We start from the raw sequence: 27,625 nt of genomic DNA on the forward strand, positions 1-27,625 counted from the left end.
AAGTGTGTCAGACGCTATATTACGTCGTATCGTTTGACGTGATTTTCTTTACCGCAGTTGCCTAATGTCCATTGTCTTCTCCAGCGCCATCTGTTATTTCTCAGTGTTCACATTTTGAAGACTCCTTACGTTGAGAGGAAATTGTGAAATTCATTCTACGGGTTTTGATGTTCAGGAATTATTCGAGGGTCTAATGGTTATAATAATATTATAATAATATAGCGCTTTTCAAGTCGTCTAGACGTCTCGAAGCACTTCACAGAATATGCTGTGAAGTGAATTGACCGTATACTTGTGGGCGAAATTTAATTCACTAATTAAATTCACTAATAGTAGCTAGTTATTTAATAACTATTTCATCTTGGAGGTCTTTCTTAACCCATATAGTATTTTATGACATTTGGGCATTGGTAAATGGTAAAGGCTTTGAATTATGTCAGCAATTTTGAAGGTGTAACCCCCTCCCTTTCTGCCTCAAATGCTGATTGCAACATGTCACCACAATTTTTTTAAAATTCTGTATTTAGTATTGATAAGTTTTTTTTATTGAACTTGTCTAACTGAGCTGCGATTTCCCTGATGGCCTAGTTGATAAAGGCGCCACCCAGTGCAGCATTGAGCTTCACCTTTGGATTGGTTGCCGCATTTCGCCCACAAATATACAATCACTACACTTTACAGTCTATTCTGTGAAGCATTTTGAGACGCGGATTGTTGATCCTGCTCCTTAACATACTGTTATAAGGTGATGTTGGGCATAGCATGTGTGCAAACTCAACTCGTGCCACAGTAACAAGCCATTGATAATAATACTTGCATTTGATATAACGCTTTTCACGTCTTCTCGGAGTCTCAAAGCGCTTCACAGAATAGACTGTAAAGTGTAGTGATTGTATATTTGTGGGCAAAATGCGGCAACCAATTGCATCCACAAACGTTCCCACAAACAGTCGTAGGTTGAAGTTGGTGTAACCAGTCTACAGCAAATGCTACACGCTGATGCAAAGTTAAACATTTTGGAACAGTTGTTCTCAAATTAACATGAAGTCCATTGAAAGACTAGATTTTAAAATAGTAATATGCTCCAACTTTACAGGTTCCTTACTTGTATAATAATCGGGATATACTCCCTGTGACAAAATGGCAGCCAGTTCTTTCTCAGTGAAGCATTGTACCCGCAGACCTTTTTCTCATAGGAGCTTTGTGTCAGATTTGCAAATATGTTTATTTTGTACTTCTCTTTGAATAATGAATTCTGGAGTAAAGAAATTGAATTAATTCTGCCGACTTTTTGCCTGATTCTGGTCTCTTGTAAAATATTAACAGATCTTGTGATTTCATGTGGCTTATTTATTGGAGACCTTTCTTTTGAGTCCATTTTGGTGTCATTGTGAGTCAACCATTGTGTAAGACTCTGTCGTGTAAGTGTGGAGGCCACCTAAATACCTTCAGTTTCTTCATGTCGAGCAGCTGTTAATCTTCCATTGGATTTCATCCACCATCTTGAAAAATCAATCACAGAGGATTAAAAAAAACTCAAAACTGCTAGTTTAAGAAAATAGGAACCTTTAAGATAAAACACAACTGTATCATGTGACATTAAGTCTTATTCTGGAAATCAGCTGAGTAAATCATGAAGATTAGACTTGGTAACTTTTTTTGATCTGTCGACAAGAGCTGGCTTCAGGATGAAGTGCATGTAGGGTAAATAGTATTTTACTATACCTAACTGCATGCGCAGTAATCTTTGTATTTTAGCAAAAAATGACAGAATGATTTTGATTATCCTGAACAATAGTATGAACTCCCATTTTGCTCTTGTAGTAGGTTTAGGAAGAACTGTTAAGATAATGAGGTGGAAGAGATTTTTCTGGTCAGGTGGGTAGATTTTGGATGTTTTGGTGAAACTGTCATTCATCCTTGTACCAGTTGCACTGCTAAATCCCTGTCTGGAATTGCTTTCTGCTCGTTCAAGATTGCGTTGGGTGGTTTCTTAAATATGTGCTGTAGATTATTTCATTTTTTTGAATCTCAAATAGAATTATGTCATTGTCATGCCATGTCATTCTGCTGTGATTTAACCTCAGCTTACTTTGCCATGTCCCTATATATTCATGAGATAAATTGGTATATCAATGAGCAGGGTTTTATCATAGAAAATAGCCCATATGTTTATGCGTCATTCTTTAGATTTTAAATATTGGGCAAATACTGTTGGCCAAACAGACCTTCCTGCTTTAATCTTAATGTTGTAAGTCATAAAATGGTTGTGGCTCGCTTCTATTGGCTCATTAGATTGTTTTTAATTGGTTTATAATTCTCAACTTGGGACTGAAAGGATTGCTCTTCTAAAGAGACAGCAAAGATGCATTGGGCCGAATGACCTTCTGTGCAGTGAATTTCTACGGTTCTATTGGATGGATGCTGCGAGTATGTTCCTCTTCCAATAGATCCTCCTGAAGAATTGCAAGTCAGATTGTGTAGTTTTTCAATGTTACTTGACAGCATCAGCTGAAACAAAATTTCTGTACATTTGTTGGTGTCTGGGGTAAAGGCGATTGGTGCTTATTGTTCGGCACTTTCAGAATGATGGATTTGTAACTTTTTTCACAGAGTACACGGATGACAATGCCCTTATCCCTAAGAATTCATCCGTGATTATAAAAAGAATTCCAATTGGAGGAGTGAAGTCTACTAGCAAAATGTATGTCATGTGAGTATTCAACAACAAGATTATATTTTTATAGCGCCTTTCACGTCGGGAGGACGTCCCAAGACGCTGGGCAGGCTTTTTATGCAAGAAAGTAAGAGTTGAATGTTTAAGGATGGATTTCTTCACGGCACCAGTGATTGTTTTATTCTTCAGTTTTATTATTCAGCATGGTTAGTTTAAAAATAGTTGTTTTCAAATGGGGATCTATAAATAGTACTTAATTTTTTTAATGATTGGCATTCTGACATGTAACACAATTACATGTGAGCAGTTAAGAGTTAAGTGCATGCATTCTTCAACAGGTTATAACCTTCCTTTGATGTTACTAAACTGAACAGGAATTGCACATTAATTTCTTGCATGTGTAGAAATTCAGAAATTTTGCTGGTATTTTCTGTTTCATCTTGTCTAGATTCAGTTACAAGTCTGCCTTGTGTAGATAATTGCACTGCCCTCTCGAGGTTTAATACATTGATTGTATTAGAGTTGTAGAATACATACATTTTCTCGTTTGAAGAAAGGCCAGATTGGTTAAGCAAGCTACTGATTGGGATGAAGGTAATAAACAATAGTTGTCAGCAATGTAAGGAGTGGATGCCACGTTTGCAAATGAAGAAGTATGACCGTACAGTACCATATCACTGATACTAAAAAAGGCAGAAGGCAAAAGGAGCTCTGGTCGCAGATGGAGAGCATATCATTTGATGACCCTGACTATGGGAGGGAGTTGTCGGAAGTGAAGGGGTAAATCTGGGTAGCAACAAATTGTTCTTCAACAGCCTGGAATGGAAAATTAGGTTGTTTGCTGGAAATCATGGAAGGATTGAGTGAGGCGTCTTGAGAACTTTATTAATGATTGGAAAGATGTGATTCCAGTCCAATTAGCTGCAAAGGGATTGATGTCCAGAGGGAGATTTCTTATTTTAAATTGGGATTTCCACTTTGTAAAATTAAAATTTTAATTTTAAATGTACTTTTTGTATACATACAGTGAAGTATTATAGAATGTAGAGTGTGTGAAAAATTGGATTGAAAGATGCAATAAAATGATGAAACGGGTCTCAGAGCAATGCTGGAAACCTGTTTTCTTAAGTGGCTACGTGCCATACATATGCAATGACTCATTGGTGTTGCTGAGCACTTCACAAACAGCACAAATATTCTGCAGCTGTAGTTTTTCTGTGTCCCAGACCTTAAAGTGCACACTGATCTGTCGTTCAGCATGAAGTAATGGCTTAGTGTCATAATTTATTACGATCATTGACAGTAATTCTTCACAGTGTAGAATGTTCTGCTATCTGTCTTGTTTTTAGATAGGGAAAGGGAAGTCTGTTTGAATCATTGACCCCTTTACAGAACCAGGAATTTGTCTGTGACTGACAGATGTGTTGCATTCCTTGAAGAGGAGAAACCACTGTGTTCAATGCTGTAGCAGTGCCTTGTCCATTCGGAGTGGTTTGAAACTTATTTTCCCCAGTCTGAATCTTTTTCAGATTAACTTATTCAAGCTCTAGTAATGTCCCCACTGTGTTCATGTTGGCTGAGAACTGAAATGTTGTATAGAATACCAGGTGTTTGCTTCTATGTCAATTGTGGTTTTTTTTGTAATGTTGATATTGAGATAATATATGACTGTAACTTCTTTACAAATTGTGTTCTGCTTTCCAGAGACCGTTCAGAACCAACAAGTGGGACGTCGAAAGCAGTATGTAAAACACAAATACAATCTGAACCTTTCTTTTTCCTTTTTGTTAAATCTTAAGTTGTTTTTTTAATAACTGTTAGATTATAATGTGTTTCAGTGAATATGAATAACAGTAGCAACTTTAAATAATACACAGACTAAGTTAATATGGCACATATCTGACCAGGATATGTATTGTAATGCCTACTAAATGCATTTGTGGTATTTTAAAAATACTGTTGGTAACCTTTAGAAACGATTGCCCTTATCTGCACATATTATCTGTATGTGTGACTTGATAATGGTGCAAAATAATAATTGTATTTCACATTGAAAATGATAGTTAATTTCTGTATGACACAGAGTTGTACAGAGAACTGTTTGTCAGAGTTTGTGGTTCAACAGTTTGCTATGGTGAACATGAAACCATGTTCATGTGATGTCTGTCTTTATTTAGTATTTCATGTGTATAGGCTATTGTGTGCATTTTGTTTCTTCAAATAAAGAATGTTTGAAGTGTATATCTTCCATTTCACATTGTATCACTGAACTTTTTATGATTTGATAGGTATGATTTCTTGTTGGTCAAACAGGTTGTTTAACACTGATAAGGCACATGAACAACCACATTAGACTTCAGTATCTAATGGTCATAAAATAGCGAGTTATAGATCTGTACAATTTAACCCTTTCTATTTGGATGCTATATATTTAAAACGCGCATTTTTTTACTTGGAGCTCAAACAAATTTTAAGATTTGACAAGTAGTCCTATTACTAGAAGAGTTTGATGCCTCAGTTCTTTCTTCTCCCAGTCATACTTTGCAATAAATGGAAGTCACTAGGCTTTTGTAGTGCTGTTTTGGTGTACTGAGATATTTGTATTGGTAAACTATGTTTGAAATGTTCTTAATTTTTTTCATCTGCTGCACACTACAGAAATCCACTGACTTGTCCATTTTAAGCTTAAATCTAATCAATTTAGTTCTATGCGGTCTGAGATAAATGGCAAATGCTTTTTGTTTGAGCCTTTTTTAAAGTCTTTTTTTTAAATCCGAAAACTAGCTATAAATTTTCATCAGGTCAATCAAGTACCGTCAAAGTTGAGTTGTTCCCCTTTACAAAAAGGTGACTGAATTGACCACCACTAAGTGGAGTCTTGGTTTTGATTTCAGATTTCTGCACCTTTGGAGTGAAAAATGCCTTTTAAACTTTGCACATAATTTATCTGCCCAAAACAATAATAATCCCTGCATTTGATATAGCGCCTTATCATGTCTTTGAGATGTCTCCAAATGCTTCACGGAATATACCGTAAAGTGAATTGACTGTAAATTTTGTGGGCGAATTGTAAATTGTATTCATCCCCTATCTCTACTCTGTTTGATGCTGAAACTGGTCGTGGTTGTATTAATGTCCAGATTAAAGCATGACTTCAAATTGAGTAGCAGAGTTATATTAGCAGAGTAGCATTTTTAAATTCTCATGGTGTTTTCATTGCAGTCAAGATCGGCCTTCGGTGCGCAGATATTTTTCCTATCTTGCTTTTTATTTGGGCTTCTAACAAGAATGGATCACTGGCAGGGGAGATGGAACTAGTGAAAGTTCTATAATTGCAGCACTGAGATCTGAGCCCTGCATCATATCAGCAAATTAAGAACAATTTAATCGGTTATAATAAGTATGATGAAAACATTTGGCTTCCCCTTTAGAGAGGAAAGGTGGCGCAAATTTGCCAGCTAAAGTTGTTAATCAGGGTGGGAACAGTGGTGGGGACTGAACCTTTCTAATAAAGAAACGAAGGAGAGGGGCAAATTGGATTGTTCAAACAAAGTAAAATGAGTGATGGATTCATATGTTCCAGTCAATGAATAATGGGTGAGTCCATTCACTCCTAGCCAAGCCTTGGAAAAGGAACTGCTTAGGTTTGTGACTAGCTAAAGCTTGCATCAAAATTCAATTTGCATGCTTCACATTTTTAAGATGTGGATTTAACTGCAGAATAATATTGAAACTTGCTCCAGAACCATTGGGTCCAAAGGCGGTTGGAGCTGTAAGAATTAAGTTATAATTGGATCCTTTTTTCTTGCCTTTCCTGAATATTCTGAAATCCTTTTCTTTCAAATAGGACTATTCTGGGTCAGCTGTCAGTACCTTCCCCATCATCAATGGGCTGGTAGTTTTCATTCATAGTCTCTGGATAGGAATTGAGAGTGGAAATGCATAATAATCTTTATCTTTAACCCAAGCAATGGCATCAATTGTAGTACCCAAAAGCCGCACTGCCCGTTTCACTCTGTTCCTTCGGTACACGTTGCAGGTCATGCATGGGACCTTCCCAGTTTTCCTCTTTCATAACTCTTGACCAGAATGAGAGAAACTGTTAGAAAGGATATTCCTTAAAATATTGAAGATTCTTTGCCATTCTTATTTCCATGTTCTCATAAGAAATGACTGTATAGATGGTCTCCCCCAGAGGAGAGAAGAACAACTGAGGAATGGATATAAGCTGAAGGGGAAGAGTTACTTAACATTGGGTTTTGTGATCTTGTTCACAAGCCGTTTGCCTGACAACCCAGTTATTTTGTGCACAATAAGTTCCAGAAAGGCTTGCCAGATTTTGTAGAATTGGGTGAGTATGGAAATAAACTGTTGACGATTGCAGGACTTTTGTGAGTAGCTGGGAGCAGGTATGTGGGTTCAGCATGCAGTGACTCATCTGAACTGGAATGCAATCAAAATCCTCTTGTGGTTATCCATCGCCATTCCTCAATTTGTCACTGCAGGGACACTGGTTGGATTTCTTCCCAAATGTTTCAAGACTTGGAGGTGCATAGATGTTTGTTAGGAAAGGGTATCAACTATAGCTTATATAGTAGTTAAATGTAGCTTTGTTTTAAGGAATGGTATATATGGAGCAAAGATAGGTTAATGGAGTCGAGGTACAGATCAGCCATAATCTAATTGAATGGCAGAACAGGCTCGAGGGGCTGAATGGCCTACTCCTGTTCCTATTTGTAACTCAAGTTAATCATTATGGTGTAGATTTTCTTGGGAGTCAGCCTGTTGGATGAATATTTGGGTATCAAGAAAGTGAAAGGACAGGAAAAGGTCAATCAGTCATTCTCTCATAAAATGCTGAACATGCTTGTCGGGCTTTGATCGCCTTATGTTCTCGCTTGGATTGCTAATTATAATTGTGCTCCAGGAAGACATTCTTGTAAAAGTATTGTGATTTATATTTAAAAGATTGGTCATATAATCTGCTAGGACAATGCTTGCAGATAGCCCTGATACCTGGATAAATTGCAAGGGGTTAGACCACGCATTCTACTTTATGAAGTAGTTATGCAGTACTGTCCTGCCCGTTGTCTGGATTACTGGTACATATTGCAGGGGTAGCCCTTCTCAGTAACTTAATGCCAGTCATGATTATCTTGAACGGTAAAGAAGTGCTTTTATAGTAGTTAAATGTAGTTTTGCTTTAAGGAATGGTATATTTTAAAATTTACCTTTTCACAATGTAATATTGGGATCTTTCTTGTGGTCTTCAACTGAGCATTTGTTACTTTAGTTATAAGAACAATTAGAGTTAGGAATTGATAGACGAAAGAAGACCAAGGTACATCCAGTTTGCCTTCCAACATCCTGGCAGTCACGGGCACAGGTCATTTCCCAACCTATATAACATATCTCAAGATACTATTTCCTAAAATAAATCTTTTGAAAGAATTCTTTTGAAGGTTCTGATGGAAGATATTTGGGATTCCCAATACTTTTCACTTCAGACTTAAACCCATTTAGCGGTTTCCAGTCTGTTTGGGCTCAGCGCAGTTCAGTTCATTTGCAAGTTTAAAGTGGTGCTGTTTCTTCACCTTTGCATTAGATTTTCTTTTGTATTTAATATTTTCTGTTTTTTAAAAAAAAACTTGTAATTCTTCCTTCATTCTGTTTTAAGTTTTATTCTTCTGCTCTTGGAGGCATCAGGGGAAGGCAAGAGAAAGAGGTTTCAGACCTAGTTGCCAGACTGCTGGGAACGCTAGGAAAGGTCAGTGTTTAGTTGAGAGTAGGCTGTGCAAATATAATATCTTAGAATGAGCATGTGTGTGTTTGGGGGTGGTAAGTGATCCAGTTGAAGCAAATAAGTCATTGCTGCACTTAAAAGGCTCCACTTGCTGTATGCACATGTTTATCTAGGGATTTCACTGTCTGCCCATTCCTGTTACAATGCAGATCTGGTTACTTCATGTATATACCAGGATTCCACTCCCAATTGTCTATCTTGCATTACAAAAAATTTGTGTATCAATTTGCTGTTTCTATCCTGGCAGTTTGAACATGCAATGGGTACTTTTGTACTGAAGCTTGTTTGGAAGATTGCAGTTGAATGAATGCAAACAATCCCACTCACTGCACCTCCTGCCTTTTGTAAGAGAAATGGTATTGGTAAGTGGGGGGGGGATAATTGCTAGGACTTTTTTGGCATTTAGATGTGCTTCAAATGGAGACAGTAGAACCTGTACTTTTGGAGAAAATACAGTTTTTTGGTGTAAAAAAATTTCTAAGCTGTAGAATATTTGTATCTCAGTAGGTGCTGAAGTTTTGTACAGTAAGATGGACAGGTGGTGTGTTGCATGCTGAAACAGTCAAGGTATTCAGGTCACTCTTTGAGTCACCACATCTGTGTGACAACTCTGTAACTTGGTCCATAGAAACAGGAGGAGGCCATTCAGCCCCTTGAGCCTGTTCCACCATTCTATAAAATCGTTGCTGATCTGTTCCTCAACTCCAATTACCCACTGTTGCCCATTATCCATTGATATGCTTACAATACAAAATCCTAACAAATATCTATCCATCTTATTAGTCTTGAAAATTTGAATGGATCCAGCATTCACAGCCTTTTGGGGGAGAGAGTTCTCAATTTCCACTACCCTCTGTGTGGAAAAAAACTGCCTCCTGATTACGCTCCTAAATGGCTTAGGTTTAATTTTAAGATTATGCCTGCTTGTTCTGGATTCCCCCACCCACCAGAGGAAATAGTTTCTCTGTTTGTAACCTTCGAATCCCTATATTACTTTAGTCCAAGCCTGCTGTAGTTAGTAAATGGAAGGTACTGTTGAGTAATACAGGGTGTGTTATCCTCTGTCAGTATAAAGGCCCTTCTCCTTTCTGGTAGCTTCAATCTGTATCCAGTTAGATTCCTCTCATTCTCAATCTTTATGAGGGGAAAACTTTGATAAACAGTTTAGCCTGTGGACTTTTCTGTGTGAGTCAACCGGCTCTTCATGGTTCTAGGTTGTGCACTGCTGCTGACTAAAAGTAGTATTACAGGATATCTTTAATACTGTAATGTTAGCCATGTGCTGACATCTAAACACCATTTTAAAATAAATATTTTTAATACTTCACCTGTGGTGGCTTTTTTCCCTGTTGGTTCTATTTTAACTTTTTACACTATTCTAGTGACTAATTCTAAACTTTTTAAATCGGTTTCTTACCTTTTCAGCTCCTACCATCGTTTTTGGATTTGCAAATGTTTAAATTTCTATAAAATTCTAGTTTTGCCACTCTATGACATGCTCCCAGCTGTTTAAACTATATTACTACACCTTTTTAAGGAAATTGAGGGTATGTCTCCTTTTTTTATAATCCAGTATATTGTTCCTGGAGCTGAGTGAGTGACATCTCAACTCTCTATGGTTGCTGCATTAAACAGGCTGCAGAGATGTACAAATTGCCAAGTGCTCTATCAATGAGATGAGTTTTAAATTGTTTGCTTGAGTTGGGAAAAGGATCCACACCCCTTTCGTTCGACTGGTATTGGGTATAGTCTAGATTAGATGGTGGCTAAAGCTCTCTGTAGTCCATCACATCTATGCATTCAATTTCACTTTTGAGAAGATTGTCCCCTTTCCCATGCCAGCATACTTGTTACCTTGGGTGAGTAAAATGTCAAGTGGTCCCATTTTGCCCTGTGGTCCCTAAAATTGTGTTGATACTGTACTGCCATTTTAATGGTCAGAATAAAGAATACCCAATTGGTCTGGATTGAAATAGAGATGAGCTTTCTTTTTCTGTTTCCCTTCCCCTGCACTCCCCTTTATATTGCCGCACTGCTAGCGTCAGCAAATGTGGAAGATGGGTTGGCTTCCAGGTGTGGCAATGCAGTGAAGGGAGGTTGATATACTGGGATGATCGAAGGCCAATTTGTGCATTAAAATGTAATGATTCTTGCATTTGATATAGTGCCTTTACATCAGGAGGATGTCTCAAAGTATTTCATAGAATTTACAACAAAGTCTAGTGTAATGGCTATTTTGTAGGCGAAATGTAGTCTGAGACAGCTCAAATATATTTGATGTTCGGTTCCTAAGAATCTGAATAGAGGAGACTTCAATCCCAAAAGTCTGGGTTTGATTTCAAATTGTCTTTGAAATGAAAGTGTCCTTCATGTAATATTAGTATCTTCTTGCATTTTGACTTTGCCACGGATATGTATTCCTCAGTGAAGTGATCCAGAGTAGCTTGGCTAGTAGTAAGAAATCTTCTGTAAAAATAACTTGGATTTTCAATCTTGCTCTGCTGCATCATGTTGAAACCATTAATTGGATTAACTGGATCTTATGCAGGATGACTACTTAATTCAAGGGAGTTGTCTGCATATAATATTTTTAGCATCTTCATTTGGTCACTGAATGATACTTTTTTTTTGGTCAGCTGGATTTCCCACACATGCAGAAACCCATTAGCATGCTTAAAAGTATTCAAACCAAGCTGAGATTTCCATGCATACCAACAACACATGGAAATCCCAGAGATAGTGTTGGAATGGAATACGTGCTCTCTCCCTGGAGGGATGCATCCTACTTACTTAATTCTGGAAAGTATTAGGCGCAGGTTGGCAAGAGCCAAAGCTTTGGAACCCCAGAGTGTGCAGTAGCTGCAGTCTAACCAGCTAAATCTACATAGCTTACCATTGATATTGTTGTCTGGCAAGCTTTCCAACTGCTTGCCCAGCTAGGGCCACCCTATCTGTTAAGGCTTTCGCTTACATGGTTAACAGGAGCTGAGTAGGATGACTCCCTGCTCCAGTGACTGGTCTGCGCTTCCAGGTCCTGCCATTGATCTAGGCTGGCTGTACGATCTTTAGCAGTGCCCTGGAATACTGCGAACCCACCTGGCTCGGGTATTGGGCCCCCGAGCCCGCCACAGAGGCCTGGCTAAATTCAGACATTCCATTGCCAGGCATATCACCTTGGAGTCAGTTCAGCTCCAAGGAGACCTCACTGAGTGTATGGTGCAACTAAGTGCTGATATTTTTAGTTAATTGGGTCTATCCAGGATTGGGTCTATCCAGGATTGTGGTCAGTAACTGAAAGACCATTTTGCTCATGTCTTGATGTATGCAGATGGAGCTGTTCTTAGTGTGCCTTGCTTCATCACTTTTGGAAAACCTTACTTTCATCTGTTATTCCTAACTTGAATTTGCAGTCCAGTAGAATGCAAATCAAGGGATGAATGCACTTTGACTAACTTTAGCAGCATATTGCAGCTGCAGCTTCATTTGCGCCAACCTTGAGTCAACAAATCGGTTACGTGCTGTCCACAGTGCTTCTGAAGTTGTAAAGATCACAATCTGGTAATTGTATCGCTGCATGTTACACTCTGTTCAACCAAATGGAGCTTTTGAAACTTGCATTTAATACCCAGTATTTTATAGTTTGACAGCCTGGCGCTATTGAATTACAATGCCCTCTGTAATCGGGTCAATATTTCCTGCTGTAGGTCTAATAATCCATACCAATTCCAATGCTGCTACCTTGCTAGTGCTAATTTAGCAAGTCGGTCACATATTGCGTTCCAAGCAAGTGCCAGCCCATGTATCGTGAGATGATTGTGATTGAAATGCAACTCTTGGCACTTAGCTTTTATCAAAGGTTCATAAAGGGACTTGAGCAGCTAACTGCTGTCAGAAATTGGGCCGATTGGTCCTCTATAGTTCAGCTCCCTGCCAGAGTACTTGACAAATTTTAAAGTATGTTGTAAAAGTTACCTTGCTTTAGGAAACCTATTTTATCTAGATAAATTGAAGGTACAGGTGGTACTATAAAAACTGTTCTATAATGAATAGGTAAAGTTTAGTCTGATTTACACTTGGCTAAACACATGTAGAGGCAAGGGTGTTGAATTATTAGATTTTGGAATGTATAGGGTGAAGTTTGATCAAATGGGAGGGAAAGTGTAAGGCACCAAATTGTAGGTTTATTCCAGATTTTTTATTTGCAGAATATATTTTTTTTGTGTGGTCAGGCTATTTCTAAACAATTGATGCCCCGAACACTGGGCTGTGCGATAGTACATATAATTTTGTTTTTAGTTGAAGTTAAATGTGACTGATGAAACAACTCCAGTTTACAATGCCTTTAATTGAAGACTGATCCTGAGCAAGTTCTCATTCTTAGACCATGTCTCACTGTTGACAAGCAAGAGTAGATTATCAGGACTAATATTTAGATTTAAGTCCAAGTATTCTGTGCCTATTTTAACCTGAACCATTTATGTAAGGTTGTAATCACTTTCAATTTAGCCCTCGACTCAAGATTAACCACAAATAGTAGATTCTGAAGGGAAAAGGTGTACTGTACTTTGGACCTTCAAATGCTCTCAAGGAAATAGATCAGTGTTTTCTGGAAGACAGTAATCAATCCTAGAGCAAACTGCTTGCAACAACTCTGAACTTCCAGATGTAACACAGATCGTCCCCAACAATACAGCACAGTTTATAGACTTTGTTGCGCAGGTTCTTGCTTGACGGGAAGTTCGGCTGAGATTTTTTTGCATGCGTTCCAAATATCTCATCAGAAACTCCTTTTGCACTTAAGTTCTTCATAGCACAGTGGCAGCTGTATATATTATGAAAGCATCTTAAAATGTTTCAGGGTTTCAATATATTGTGAATAATTTTTATCAGGTTTTCCCCACAATGCCTGTACTGTACAGCTTGCACAGTAATAGAATTGTGAGGTGTAGTGTATGTAGTGCAGGGTCAAAGAGCTTTATGACCAGACAGTCTGTTTGGGGTTGAAGAATGTGCCTTATCATGGTTTAAATGTGAATGTGTATTTAATTCTTCCATTAACAGATTGATGACTCTGGAACATCTATCACTCTGGCCCAGCTTACAAAGGTATAAAATGTTTTTTTTTCCCGCTGTTTTTTTTTCCCCTTGCAAATTCAACATTTGCACATTTTAATTGTAATACATGTCGCACTAATCTGTAATTGTTCTATACAGCACAGAGTTACATAAATGCTTTGTATACTGTGTTGCAGAAATTAAATTGCATTTTATACTGTCATTAAAATAAACTGTAATTGTTTTAGTTATGTGTGAATAGTAGTGCTGTGAATCCAAGTTACTGGAAATGTTGATCTTTGCTGAATATCCTGTAAAGAGTGAGTGATATGGGGGATGATGGAAGGGGAGTCCCTCGACTGCCTCACCTAGCTACTATAATGCTCGCACACCTCGGTCAGCTTCAAAAAGCAGCAAGATAGAACCCTAGGTATAATGTCCTTTATCTGGGATATTATGTATGAATATTAAATCGGGTATTTCGCCTGTTTTTTGAACACCGCACCATTAAAGAAGGCGGTAGAAGAACAGAAGCCCTGATCACTGGATATAGTGATCGGTACGAAGGTTCTCACCTTTAGCACCATCAGATCCGTGTGTGGCCATTAATAAAAGGACTGTTCTGATCTCTGCAATACAGCCAAGAGTTGCAAATCTGCTCTGTTAATGTTATTGAAAGTACAATCTTGTGTAAAATTAACTGGATTTTGCAGTGCTGTCTCGACTGAATTGATCTAAGTGTATGCTGATCCCCAATGTTGTATCAACCCATGCATAGCTTAGCTGTGACCATGTAAATGTAAAGCACTAAATACAATAAACTATGTTCTCTTTTTAAGACCAGATGTTGGAAAGAATGTATATGGGTGATCATTTGTTTGAACACAGACTGTAAACCTGTATGAAATATGGTGGTGTGTTATTGCAGCATCTTGTGCAGCTGATTGACAGGGAGAGAGCAGTTTTAGTTACTTAACGAATGCTTGTGGTTTGGACAAGAAAACACCCGTCTCAGATATTTTGAATATATTTGTATTGACAAAACTTAATTTAGTTGCCTGCCTGGCTTGTACTAGTCCCTAACATCATCTGCAAGTTGATTTTCTTCACATACACACATAATCGTATATGCACTAGTGTCTGCAGTTGACAAATTTCTGTCCTGTATTTTCTTCTTTTCTCTTGTTTACTTTCTTTCTCTCTTCTTTGCCCCCCCACCCCCCTGGACCCCAAGTTTAGAACCATGCAATAAGTTTACTGGTCAATGCTGAGTTTACTGGTTTCAACCAAGTGTGAATGGGGGTGGGGGGCTAAATTGGCTCCAGCCTTCCCAGGGTTAGGGAGGGGAAAGCCAGCCGAGGTCCTGTTCCTTCTGCATCTTCTTGGTTATGAGTGCGTGCGTGTGTGACAGTTGGGTGGGGAGAGGACAGGCGCTGTTGTGACTCCAGTTGAATGATCTGACAGTGAATAATGGGAACTTGAATGGGGTACTGCAGGCCAGCCAGTACCCATGGAAACACACCCCAGCATGGTGACCAGGAACATGGGCATGTGCTAATGGGCAGAAGATTAGTGAAATAATTGGACATACTAAAGTTTTTTTTTTAAGAAAACTGTATTTAGATAAATGGAAAAATTCTTTTCAACATGTTAGGTAAAATGCTGTTTGGGTTCAAACAAATCTGTTGTGTGAGGAGTACAGTTAAACCCTGATAGGATCATCTCCCATTTGTTGTTTATAAAATTGGGGCTAAATTACGGGGATAACTCCTGGCTCAGTACTGAGGTTCTCTCATTTGAAGACAGCGCAATGTTGGGAGCCTGACTGGAGAGATTGCTGACAGTTTTGTTCAAGTCTTCATTTAGTTCAGCTGTTTGTGAGCATTAGCTTGCTGTTTGGTTTGTTCTAATTCTGGGTGTTTCTTCACGTCGTGCACAATTCCTCTCAACTATTGTTCTAAAAGTCTTTGCGAGGCACTTAATGGTGCAGAGGTTTAATTTCATTCTGAAATACACAGAGTAGTGGTAGAGAAAGCTCTTGTGTGAAGAATCTATTAATCTTCTCTACACTACTTGGCAAAGGCCACCAGATATGTCCTACTGCATACAACTTGCCTGTTTATGCACTAGCTTCTCGTGTTTAGTCATTGTTACTCGGCTGTGTGGGTTGCCTGTGAGAATATCTCGCATGAACTGCTGCTTCCCAATTTTCTGGAGTTTGCTTTTGGCTGGCTGAAATGTGCAGAGAGAGGAAGACTTGGTGCCTTGTGTTGCTAATGTATATTTTGGGTACATGTGAAGTTTCAAGAGAGGTTCAGTGGAAGTGAAGTAATCAGAGATTGAGGATTCCCAGAACTTGTAGACTTGAGTTGAACAAGCTTCAATGCTCTGTATTGATGTATCCACTTTCTTAAGTCCTCTTTGTTTGGTACTATATCTGTTGAGTAAGCATATGCACGTGTCCAAATGTCACAAAGGTAGAATAACCTGTTCTCAGTGCCGATGTCTCCTTGCTGGGATAAGGGGTTGATGGCAACCGTGGTCATGTCAAGCATTTGGATGTTTTTGAAATTTAATAATCCTTGCATTTATTTGTGAGGTGCACATCCTTGACTGGCGCACGCTTTGGGATGTCCTCCCCACCCAAAAGGTGCGATACAAATGTAATTTGTTGTTGTTGTGGTAAAGTCGCTGAGATATTGGTGAGAATCTGACGCTGTACAGTGCTTTTAAAAAGGAAAGCACTTGCACTTTTACAGCACTTTGATGTTGAAACGTCTCAAAATACTTCACAGTAAATCAGTTACTTGGGTGCCTGATTGGCACAAGGTGGGTTTTGTGTTTCTGTTATTACAAAATAGTGTTAGGAGGTAGCAATGAGAGAACCTGAGTCACTGTTTCTGTGAATTTATTCTATTATATCCTTGACTCTTCTCTCTCCCCCCCCCCCCCATGCTCGCTCACATTCATACACACACACTTTTGGGTTGGGCAACAGCAGATGAAAATCAGCCTGAAGTGACCTCCACCCCTCACTCTTCCGTCCCTGTGGAGAATTGCCTTAATTCCATTCTGGTTGGCACAAACTTATTAGTTAAATCAGGAGCTGGTTGGGAGAAGAATCATGCTGGTAACTTCGCCCTCCCTGTGGTACACCATGTAACATTATCAACCCACCACTAGCCATCACTGTCCAATGATCACAATCAAACCCCTTTGCTTAAATATCCTGTAATTGTGAGAGATGATGTCACCAAAGGTGATTTCAGTTGAACTTCTGAACCTAATGCCCTAGGGAATGGCTCTGGATTATCGGTCATATTTGGAATGAAATGGGTGGAGATATGATCTTGCAGGGTTTCACTGTACCTGTTGTGTTTGTGTCAGCTGGTGACAGTGAACAGTGAAGTGTTGAGTGGCTGTGCCTCGAATAGCAACTGAGTCTTTGTGCTGCAGGCTATGTGGGAACAAGAACCCGAACAGTGAGTGTATAGGGTTATGTGTAAGTGAGACTTGTGCCATATAGAGCATCTCCCCCCACAGTCTTGTCACTTGGACATCAAGGAACTGGCTGCAGATGCCCACAACAGCACAATCCTCTCCTCCCTCCTGGTTTGGTTTGGACAACAGTTTTGTCACCTTATTTAATTTAAACTCACAATTGCACATAAACGTGAACAAAATTGTTGTGCTCTTGATTTACTTTTTCATGTAAACCCAAGTTATACAAAGAAGCTTCAGCAATGCCTGGATTTCACACACTGAACCAGAGGTTTCAAAGTTTACTTGTTTTTCTTTTGCTGGATTTGTCAACCAAACCCTGTAAAGCCGGGACTAGCCTGCAGGTTTCCATTCCATTTTACCAGCCTCTTGTAAATAACACTGGACTGAAAGTCAAATTCTGACGATTTGTAGCAATGACTTTTAGAAATGCTTATAGTGGTTCTCAAATGATTGACATTTTATTAAGTAAGACAATCATTTCGGGTGGTTTTGATCTTTGAAGAATGTCGCGTTCCAGGTTGTGTCCAGCCCTGTGCATTTCACTGGGGTCTTTGCTTTCTCTGAAGCACTAAATCTCACTCCATCTATGCCATAGAGGTTTTATGTCAGTACTATATGCTGCAGGTGGCAGGCTTGAGGAACTCCCCCAGATCATTGGCAAGCTGGATGGAAGGTAGTGTATCCAAATGGATTGTTTAACAGTATAAAAGTAATAGGGTCAGGGATTTCCTGCTGCTCTTTACAGGATGTGGACTCGAGTGTGTAGTAACGTCTGGGTAACCACTTTTTTGTAACACACGCCTATCAAACAGACGGCCAATCTGGCTGAAGCGAATGCCTCTGAGGAAGATAAAATTAAAGCCATGATGACACAGTCTGGTCAAGAATATGATCCCATCAAGTGAGTATTGGAGGAGATAAATGGATGTACATTTGATATTGCTTCACGTTAACGCGTAACGTATGTTACCTCACGCTATTTGTATCTTTGTTTCATAGTTACATGAAGAAGCCATTGGGACCACCTCCACCATCATACACGTGTTTTCGTTGTGGAAAACCGGGGCATTACATTAAAAACTGCCCAACTAATGGGGTAGGCTGACATGTCTCAATTCTTCTTAATTGCAATCTTGTATGTCATTTGGTATTGCACATGTCTGGCAGTGAAAGACGTCTGAGGTGATGGGATTTGTGACAAGCCAGCAGTTGCACAGTGTTAAATGTTTAATTTTATTCATGTATATTTTGTTTTAAAAAAAATCTCTTCAGGACAAAAACTTTGAATCGGTGCCAAGGATCAAGAAGAGCACAGGAATTCCCCGCAGTTTCATGGTGGAAGTTGATGATCCAAACATGAAGGGTGCGATGCTTACCAACACGGGAAAATATGCCATTCCCACCATTGATGCGTGAGTACTTGAGTGTGGATTGGTGTGTGGTCTGTGACCAACCACTTGATTGTAGATGTTAAGATCTTTCTAAGACAAGGACATATAAATGTCAGGGACTCCACCAAGTCTCTTCTGTGCCAGCCCTTGGCAGAAGTAAACCTTAACTGGCAAGCCAGTTGACTGTTTACTTGGTGTGGTATGTACGAGTGTGAGGTTCCCTGCACACTTATCAATCCCTTTGCTCAATGTTGGGTATTCCAAGGTCTCCCCTAAATAAATTTTAAAACAAAACTTGATTCTTTGACACATGAATGTCTTGAGAGCTGTAGTCACTTGCTGGCAACGCACTGCTCCTGATCCACTGGAGTCCTGTAGCTCAGTGATTAGAGCACTCGCTTTGCAAGCGAGAGACCTGAGTTCAATTCCAGGCAGGGCGAAACCTTGGGCAAGTTTCCTTACTCCACACACCTAATAATAATCCCTCCAAAAACAATAATAAAATTGGTCATTTTCAATCTACGACTGTTTGTGGGACATGCTGTGCGCAATTGGCTGCCGCGTTCGCCCACAAATATACAGTCAATTCACTTTACAATGTGTTCTGTGAAGCGCTTTGGGATGTCCTCCCGACGTGAAAAGCGCTATATCAAATGCAAGGATTATTATTTAACTCCACCCATCCCCCCTATACTCCTTCAACCCTGTCTCCCTCCTCCCTCACCGCCATCATTAGCAAACTCAAACCTACCATTGCTCCTTTGATCCCATCCCCACCGTTCTCCTCATCCCCCAGCTCCACCTTCTGACCCCTTTCTTGTCCGACATCATCAACCTCTCCTTATCCACCGGTTCAGTTCCCACCCCCCTAAAAACAGCCGTCATCACCCCCATCCTCAAAAAACCTTTCCTGACCCATCCCTCCTCTCCAGCTGCCGCCCCATCGCTAACCTCCCATTCCTCTCCAAGGTCCTGGAACGAGTTGTCGGGTCCCAGCTCCGTTCCTTTCTTTCTTGCCATTCCCTCCTTGAACCCTTCCACCCCGGCGTCCACGCTGCCCGCAGCACGGAAATAGCCCTGGTCAAAGTCACTAATGACATTCTGAACATCTGTGATCAGGGCTCCCTCTGCCACCTTGTCCTCCTCGACCTCTCTGCCGCCGTCGACCACTCCATCCTCATACACCGCCTCGCCTCTTTACTTATCTTTCAGGACCTGTCCTTGCCTGGATTGAATCCTATCTCTCTCACCGTCTCCACTTTGTTGCCTCTTAACGGTTTCTCCTCCAACCCCCGACTGTCATGTCTGGCGTCCCCCAGCGCTCTGTCCTTGGCCCTCTCCTCTTTAATATCTACATGCTCCCCTTGGTGATGTCATCCACAGACATGGGGTCAACTTCCATATGTATGCGGATGACACCCAACTCTGTCTTTCTGCCTCCACCCTCAACTCCAGGACCACTGGTGTCCTGACAGACTGCCTGTCAGACATCAAGTCCTGGATGAGGGCAAATTTCCTACAGTTGAATATGAACAAGACTGAGGCTCTCCTGATTGGCTCGTGCCAGCGCCTCAGCACCTCAGGCTCTGGCAGCATCAACCTCCGTGGTTGCACAGTACAACTCACCAAACCAGTCAGGAACCTCGGTCTCTTGTTCGACCCTCAACTGTCTTCTTCACCACATCTAAGCCATGACCCGCTCTGCCTTCCCTCACCTCCGCAACATCGCCTGACTCCGCCACTACCTCACCCCTCAGGCCGCTGAAACTCTTGTTCATGCCTTCATCACCTCCAGGCTCAACTATGCAAATGCCCTGCTTGTTGGCCTTACAATCTCCTCCCTCCACAGGCTGCAGATAATCCAGACCTCTGCAGCCCGTGTTCTCTCCCACACCAAGCTCCGCGACCCCATCTCCCCCATTCTCGCCCGACTCCATTGGCTCCCTATCCTTCAGAGGATCCAGTTCAAGATCCTGGTCCTCACCTACAAAGCCCTCCATGGTCTCGCCCCATCCTACCTCTGCGACCTCCTAACCCCCTACCAACCCGCCCGCTCCCTCCGCTCAGCCGGTCTGGCCTGCTCCACGTCCCCCACCCCACCATTGGCGGGAGAGCCTTCAGCCATTCTGCCCCCAACCTCTGGAATTCCATCCCTCAATCACTCTGCCTTGCCCCCTCCTTAGCTTCTTCAGGTCCTGCCTCAAGACCCTTCTCTTCGACCATGCCATTGGTCACTCCCCCTTCCCCTCCCTTCTCTTCGCCCTCCCTGACCCCAGCTCGGGTCTGAAATGCTATACACTGTCCAGTGCCTTGGGACATCCTCCCGATGTGAAAGGCGCTATACAAATATAATCTTGTTGTTATTGAGCTGGGGTGCACTCTTGGCACTAAACTAAACTTGTCAATCATTCTTTATCACCTGGTGTTAATGGGCCGGCCACCTGGAGGAAAGGTGATTAAATGTTTAATGGTTGCAGTTGTTTTACCCAGAGCCTAATTATTTTTGGGGGAGGAGAGAAAAGAGAGAGCCTTTCCTAAATTGAAGTCCAACAGCAAGCACACTTCTCTTCAAGTTCTTCTCCCATGCCAGAGCTCCATTGGAGAGCATCAATCTCTAGCTGAGCCCCCTGTTAATCATCATTACTTTATAACGGGTGCCCAACCATGTCGCCCGCAGAAGGGTTTTTAGGTACCCACGTGAATTAGAAAATGAATCATAACACGAAAGAAGTTTAATTTGCCTATTTCGAACATGCCGGCTGGCTTGCCTACGCATACTCGGCTACAAGCTCTGCTCATCCTTCTAGGAATCTATGTATTACACAGTGAATAACAGTGCACGTGTCTGACTTACTCCCCCATTCTTATATGGACCCGTCCTTATCAGTCCTAAGGTATGTCACCTAGTTTCGGCCATCTTACTGTATTGTTAAAGGTCAGTGTTGCCCTCGTGTTTTCGGTTAATATGAGTGGGTCTACCAAATAACATACAATTTCAACAGTGAATGGGAAGAGCAGTTCTTTTCGTTAAGTTTAAAAGAAAATATGTGTGTTTATTGTGCTGTGCTAGTGTGGCAGCACCCAAGAAACATAATGTCGAAAGACACTTTCGAACGAATCACAAGGACTTTGACGCAGATTTCCCACAATTCTGTTGTAAGAAAGAGTGAGTGATTTAAAATCTGAACCTGCAAATTCAACAGTTTTTGCCAAGCATGTTCAGAAGTCAAAAAGTTGTATGATAGCATCTTTTAAAGTTGCTCATACTTGCTAAAAGGAACAAACCTTTCAAAGATAGAGAATTGGTGAAGGAGGCAATGCTGTCTGCTGCAGATTCTCTTTTTGAAGGTTTTAGCAATAAGACAGAAATCGTGTTGTCAAGAAATGATTTGCAACTGTCACGTAACACTGTAACAAGGAGAATAGTCTATTTCACAAAATATACAATTTCAGTTGATGAGTGACCTTCAAACATGTGACTACTTTCCATTACAATTTGATGAGTCCACAAACAGTGATAATACAACGAAGGAAAAGCTAACAATTCTTCCTTTGAAAGGCAAAACGAGAGGTGAAGATATTTACAAAGCCTTCAAAGACTATTTCGGAAAACAACATTCCTCTCAAAAAAAATTGTCTGTGACTACCGATTGAGCACCTGCGATGGTAGGTAGCAGGAATGGTTTTATTGGACTCTGCAAGAAAGACCAGTCATTCCTGGCATTCATCACTTACTACTGCATTATCCACCAGGAAGCTCTGTTCAAAAGTGATTCATTTTCAATATGCGATGCATGTGGTGACTAAAGTAATAAATTTTATCCGTGCTGCAAGCTTGCAACACATTCAAAGTTCTTCTACGTATTGCTGAAATGGTGAGCTCAGTAAGTGCATTCAAAAGTAAACAACTTATGGATATCTCAAATGACGAAGAAGTCTTCTACACTTCCCAAATCTGAAGAATTTATTGAAACTGCTGTTTTTGATCTTGAGCCTTTTGTGGGACATCTTGAGAAGCTACAACAAGAATTCAGTCGGAGATTTCAAGAATTTAATACAATTGCACCAATTGTGAAATTCATTGTAAACCCATTCAGTACAGTTGATGTCTCTGAGACTGCAACATTTATTGAAAAATTGTTTCAAGCTGACATCGGAAAACTTGAGCTTGAAGTCATAAACATTCAAAGTGACATTATTCTACAGTCCCATGTAAAAGATGATAACTTCTGGAAACCTGTTGACAAAAATAAGTATCCTCTTCTAAGAAGTGCAGCATTGAGGATAAATTGTTGCTACATATCAACGTACCTTTGCGGGTACCTGTTCACCAATATGAAGTATATTAAATCAAAATACAGATCCAGACTTACAGATTCACATCTAAATGATTGTCTGCAAGCTCATCAGACAATCCAGATTTCAACATGTTGGTGGAAGAAATGCAGTGCCAGGTGTCACATTAATAGTAACTAAATTGACTTTCTGTTTGATTTTAAAAGGTTATACACAATCATAGTTTGTTGTTGTTGTCCCTAATTTTTAAATTGAGAATTTTATTCCCTTTTGTTCTGTACTACTCAGTTTGGTTCATAGACATAAATTCATAGAGTGCCCACTGTGGATTCAAAACTTCTCTCAGTAGCCCTTCACCCAAAAAAGGTTGGGCACTCCTGCTTTATAAGAATGAAGATTGTAACCATTTCATATGGAGGGAGGGAAACTTCTGCACATTGTCTGAGGTAAAGGTTTGGGGTAGGGGGGTGGTGTCCTATTAACTCAATAAGGTTTTTTCCTCTTTGGAGAAAAGTGAACTGTTGGCCATGTCAGCAGTGTGTGGATTGAAGATGGTTTGTATTCCAGGGAAGCGTATGCACACGGCAAGAAGGAAAAGCCACCATTTTTGCCAGAGGTGCCCTCCTCCTCCTCTGAAGAGGAAGATCCTATTCCCGATGAGCTGCTGTGCCTTATCTGCAAAGATCTGATGATGGATGCAGTTGTCATTCCGTGCTGTGGGAACAGTTACTGTGATGAGTGTAAGTCCCCGGCTCCCGTTGCTCTACTAACTGAGCTCTGAATTGCTGCTGGCAGTGTGTGACATCAAATCTGAGCACCAGAGTTTTCTGTGCTTTGAGTCGTTCTTGCTCAGGCAGTCATGCTCGCACCTCTGGGTCAGAAAGGTTTTGGGTTCAATGGCTTCGTTGGCTGTTCAAGGCAGATGTGAAAGGTCCCATTACACTATTCGCTAAGAGAAGGGAGTTTCTCCCAATGCCCTGGCCAGCGATTCTCAAGATTGATCACTATGGCTGGGTGTAGTGATTGGCTATGTGCAAAATGGCTGCCATGTCTGCCTACCCAAAAAAAAACGACTGCACATGATTTAGTGTGAGATGATTGGACGTTACAGACACTATAGTGAACATATTGGTTGTTTATTTAGTGATGTGGGTTCTCTTTCTTCCCCCCCCTCTCGTTCTCTCTCTGCACAGGTGTCAGGCAGGCACTGTTGGAATCAGATGAGCACACCTGTCCAACCTGTCATCAGTCAGACGTGTCTCCTGATGCTTTAATCGCAAACAAATTTTTACGGCAGGTAAGTTACACACGTGAGCAAATGTTTCAGGGAAGTGGCTTTTACGAAAGTCATCATTTAGATTCAATATGACTACTTGGGTATTCTTTAACTTAGCAAATGCAGGCAGATGCTGTTACTTGGTCCTGTGCAGTGGCAGTGGTGAGGGGGCCACTGGTTCCTCAGTTCATTGGTTCCTTCTCCAATTGGCCATCACTCTTAAAAGGGATATCGCTTGCAAGGCGAGTGCTCTAACCACTGACTGCAGAACTCCACAAACTCCTACACTTTGTGCAATGGAATGATTGTGGAGTTCTGCAGCTCAGAGCGCTCGCCTCGCAAGCGAGAAGTCCTGGGTTTGATTCCCGAACAGGGTGAAATGATGGGCAAGTTTGCTTACTCCACGTGCCTCTGTTTACCGAGCAGTAATTAGGAACCCAGTTGTTAGTTGATTGGTGGATCGCTTTTCTGGGGAAATAATTCCTTCAAAAATGAAAATAATTTGGTCACTCAATCCATGACAGTTTGTGGGACACTGCTGTGTGCAATTGGCTGCTGTGTTTTGCCCACAAAATCAACTGTTTAGAGCATTAGTCAGACCCCATCTGGAGTACTGCGTTCAAGTTTGGGCACCACACCTCAGGAAAGATATTGGCCCTGGAAGGGCTGCAGCGTAGGTTCACTAGAATGTTACCAGGCCTAAAAGGGTTAAATTACAAGGCTGCATAAACGTGGATTGTATTCCCTTGAGTTTAGAAGATTGAGGGGTGATTTGATTGAGGTATTTAAGATGATAAAGGGATTCTATAGGGTAGATACAGAGAAGCTATTTCCTCTGGTGGGGGAATCCAAAACAAGGGGTCATAGTCTTAAAATTAGAACCAGGCCATTTAAGATGAAATCAGGAAGCACTTTTTCACTCAAAGGGTAGTAGAAATCTGGAATTCTCTTGAGACATGCCTTGAAGGAGGCAAGGGGGACGTGAAGCAGGACGGGGCTGCTGAGCGGACGGGTTGATATGGGGTTAGCAGGTCCCAGAGTTAGGAAGGAGCATAACTCATGCAGTTCAATTTATTTTATATATAGGCTGTGAATAACTTCAAGAATGAAACTGGTTACACAAAGCGAACTCGTAAACAGCAACAGCAGCAACAGCAGCAGCAACAGCAGCAACAACAGCAGCAGCAACAGCAACCAGCCCAGCGACCGAGACAACAGCCTCCATCCTATCAGCTGCCCAGTCAGCAGCCTAGCCTTCTCCCCAGCCTGCTCATCCCTCAGCCAACTCTCCCAGTGACCAGAGGGATAATTTCTAAACCCCCAGACCTGCCCATCTCATCTTCTGGACACGGCCAGACCCTCATTCCAGCTACATCTCTGAATCCTGCTTCTGTCCCAAAGCGTGCTCCCTCGCCTGTGAAAACCAGCAGAGCGCCAGTATCCTCCACTGTTAATATCACTGCACCTGAAGTATCATCAACAGCTGCTTCTGTTCAGCTACCTCCAAAGCACGAGGAAGGGGACATGCTGTAAGTTCCTGGCCTTATTAGTGCCTGAGACGCTACCCTGCATGAGGGGCTCTATATGAATACCACTTGTTGTTTTAGTGCCTCACTAACATTTGGCTACCAAATGTACAGCATCTTAAGCTGGTTACAAATTCTGAGTTTCTGTAACTTACTGTTTTCTCTTGTCTGTCCCTGTTTTTTTTCTGCAGCCTCCAACCCTCGAGTAGATTCGAGTCTAAGCTCACTGTTCTATAAATATAACCCCCTCCCCCAAAAAAACCCTGGTCGATTCAAATCCAGCACCTGTATTACCTCCACATGCGTAACGTTTTGAATACAGGTCTAGTTTTGCCATCTGCCTGTGTTAAATGTTTGCTGTGAGTGTATGATGTGTGATCCCTGTGGTGATGGTTGTATCTTAACAGCAGACTGTTCCCCTTGCCTGCCTTTCAGAGAGCTCAGTAAGCCGGTTATGGTTACGGTTACCACTGGAATAGCCACCGGCAATCCCAACATGTGTGTTACCAGTACCTCTGCACTGAAGGTAAGCAGCTGTGCCATTTACCTTGGCTCTTGTTACTGGGCAATTTATTTTTCATAGAAAAGAAAAACTCCAGTACAATGCAGCAGCATTTGGAGACCCATAGCGCAGTGGTTAGTGCGCTCGCCTCACAGGCGAGAGGACCAAGGTTCAGTTCCCGGGCAGGGTGAAATCTTAGGCAAGTTTCTTTACTCCACAAGCCTGTGTATCTAGAAGTAAGTAGGAACCCAGTTGTTAGTCGATCGGCAGATCGCTTTTGGGGGATAATAAGCCCTCAAAAAAAATTGGTGATTCAACCCACGACTGTTCTTGGGACCCTTCTTAGCACAATTGGCTACTGGGTTTCACCCACAAAATACACAGTCACTCCACTTTACAATATATTCTGTGAAGCGCTTTGAGACTTCTCAATGATGTGATAAGGCGCTATATCAAATGCAACGATTATTATTCCCATGTAAGTGAATACACTGCTGGCCCTGATTTTAGCTGTGTGTTTTCACATGGAGACATCACTGTTTGAAGACGGTATAGCTTGAGTGTGTGGTTCCTCAGGCATCAGGAGATGACATGTCTTGTCAGTCGGCCAGACTGAACTCTCAGACGCAAAGTAAGTGTTTGTGTTACAGCAGCAAATGAAAGGTAGTGACTCTTGGCTATAAGCTGCAAATGCATTCAAGCCTGGTGTCAGGAGTTGAACTCAATCCAATAAACTGGTCGTTCACTTCATAAGCTTGTTTTTGGAACCTTGGTGTGCAAGATAGCAGCTGGATTGCCCTTTAAAAATGCATCATCACTACACAATTCCCTGTGAAATGCTTTCAGACATTTTTGTGTTGTAAGCACTCCGTTCCTGTTACTATCATCAAGCCCGTTTCATCCCAAGTGTGGTTAGTCATGTGGGTAGGGGGAGAACCAGTTGACTCCAATGCGGGTATTCCAGGATCTGGGAGTGGCTTTGGGCTATACTTTGATTTTAAACGCTCTGGGATGCCACCCCAAATGAGGACAACTATATAAATGCAAGTTGTTGCAGTGATTGTATGTTGACTTCACCATCATCTGTTCCACCTGCAGGGATATCAGGTTCCTGTTCTTGGTCAGCCATCATCACACGGACACTCCATCCCCACGACAGGTAACGCCACATTTACAGCTCGCTTCCCAATGCCGCCCATGTGAGGTTTTACAGAAGGGCTGAAATCAATAACCTCATCATTTTCTGTTTAGGTCAGCCAATGCGGCCTGGAGGCATCCGGCCTGCGGGAGGCCGACCTGGGTGGGAAGTGTAAGTATGATCCCTGCTCACATGCGCTCACAGTTCCCGAGTTTCAGCTCTCACTCGCTTTTACCATGCTGTTGAAACTCCTTGATCTCCAATTCTGGTTTGAGGGGAATACATGTTTCCCTCCCACTGTTTTCCTCCCAGGTCTGCAACAGCGCAGGTTAGAGTGAAGCTCCCTCTACACTGTCCGTCCACATTCCCAGGTCAGGGTTAGACACAGTAAAGCTCCCTCTATGCTGTCCATCCACACTCGCAGGTCAGGGTTAGGGTCAGAGTAAAGCTTTCAGGC

General features: G+C 41.3%; 1 protein-coding gene across 2 annotated transcripts in view; it reads left to right on the forward strand.

Annotated features, from left to right (window-relative positions):
* rbbp6 (retinoblastoma binding protein 6) overlaps positions 1–27,625 on the forward strand; it is a 35,773-nt gene that overhangs the window by 953 nt on the left and 7,195 nt on the right. For both annotated transcript variants that reach the window (XM_007905775.2, XM_007905774.2), the window contains 12 exons: positions 2,614–2,713; positions 4,382–4,418; positions 13,542–13,586; positions 17,852–17,940; positions 18,039–18,135; positions 18,312–18,451; positions 23,294–23,466; positions 23,920–24,023; positions 25,089–25,531; positions 25,964–26,054; positions 27,129–27,189; positions 27,282–27,339. In XM_007905775.2, the coding sequence (XP_007903966.2) occupies positions 2,614–2,713; positions 4,382–4,418; positions 13,542–13,586; positions 17,852–17,940; positions 18,039–18,135; positions 18,312–18,451; positions 23,294–23,466; positions 23,920–24,023; positions 25,089–25,531; positions 25,964–26,054; positions 27,129–27,189; positions 27,282–27,339 (1,438 nt within the window). The remainder of the gene's footprint in view (positions 1–2,613; positions 2,714–4,381; positions 4,419–13,541; positions 13,587–17,851; positions 17,941–18,038; positions 18,136–18,311; positions 18,452–23,293; positions 23,467–23,919; positions 24,024–25,088; positions 25,532–25,963; positions 26,055–27,128; positions 27,190–27,281; positions 27,340–27,625) is intronic.

This window comes from Callorhinchus milii, unplaced genomic scaffold (assembly GCF_018977255.1).
Source record: "Callorhinchus milii isolate IMCB2004 unplaced genomic scaffold, IMCB_Cmil_1.0 Scaffold16, whole genome shotgun sequence".
Taxonomy (NCBI): Eukaryota; Metazoa; Chordata; class Chondrichthyes; order Chimaeriformes; family Callorhinchidae; genus Callorhinchus; species Callorhinchus milii.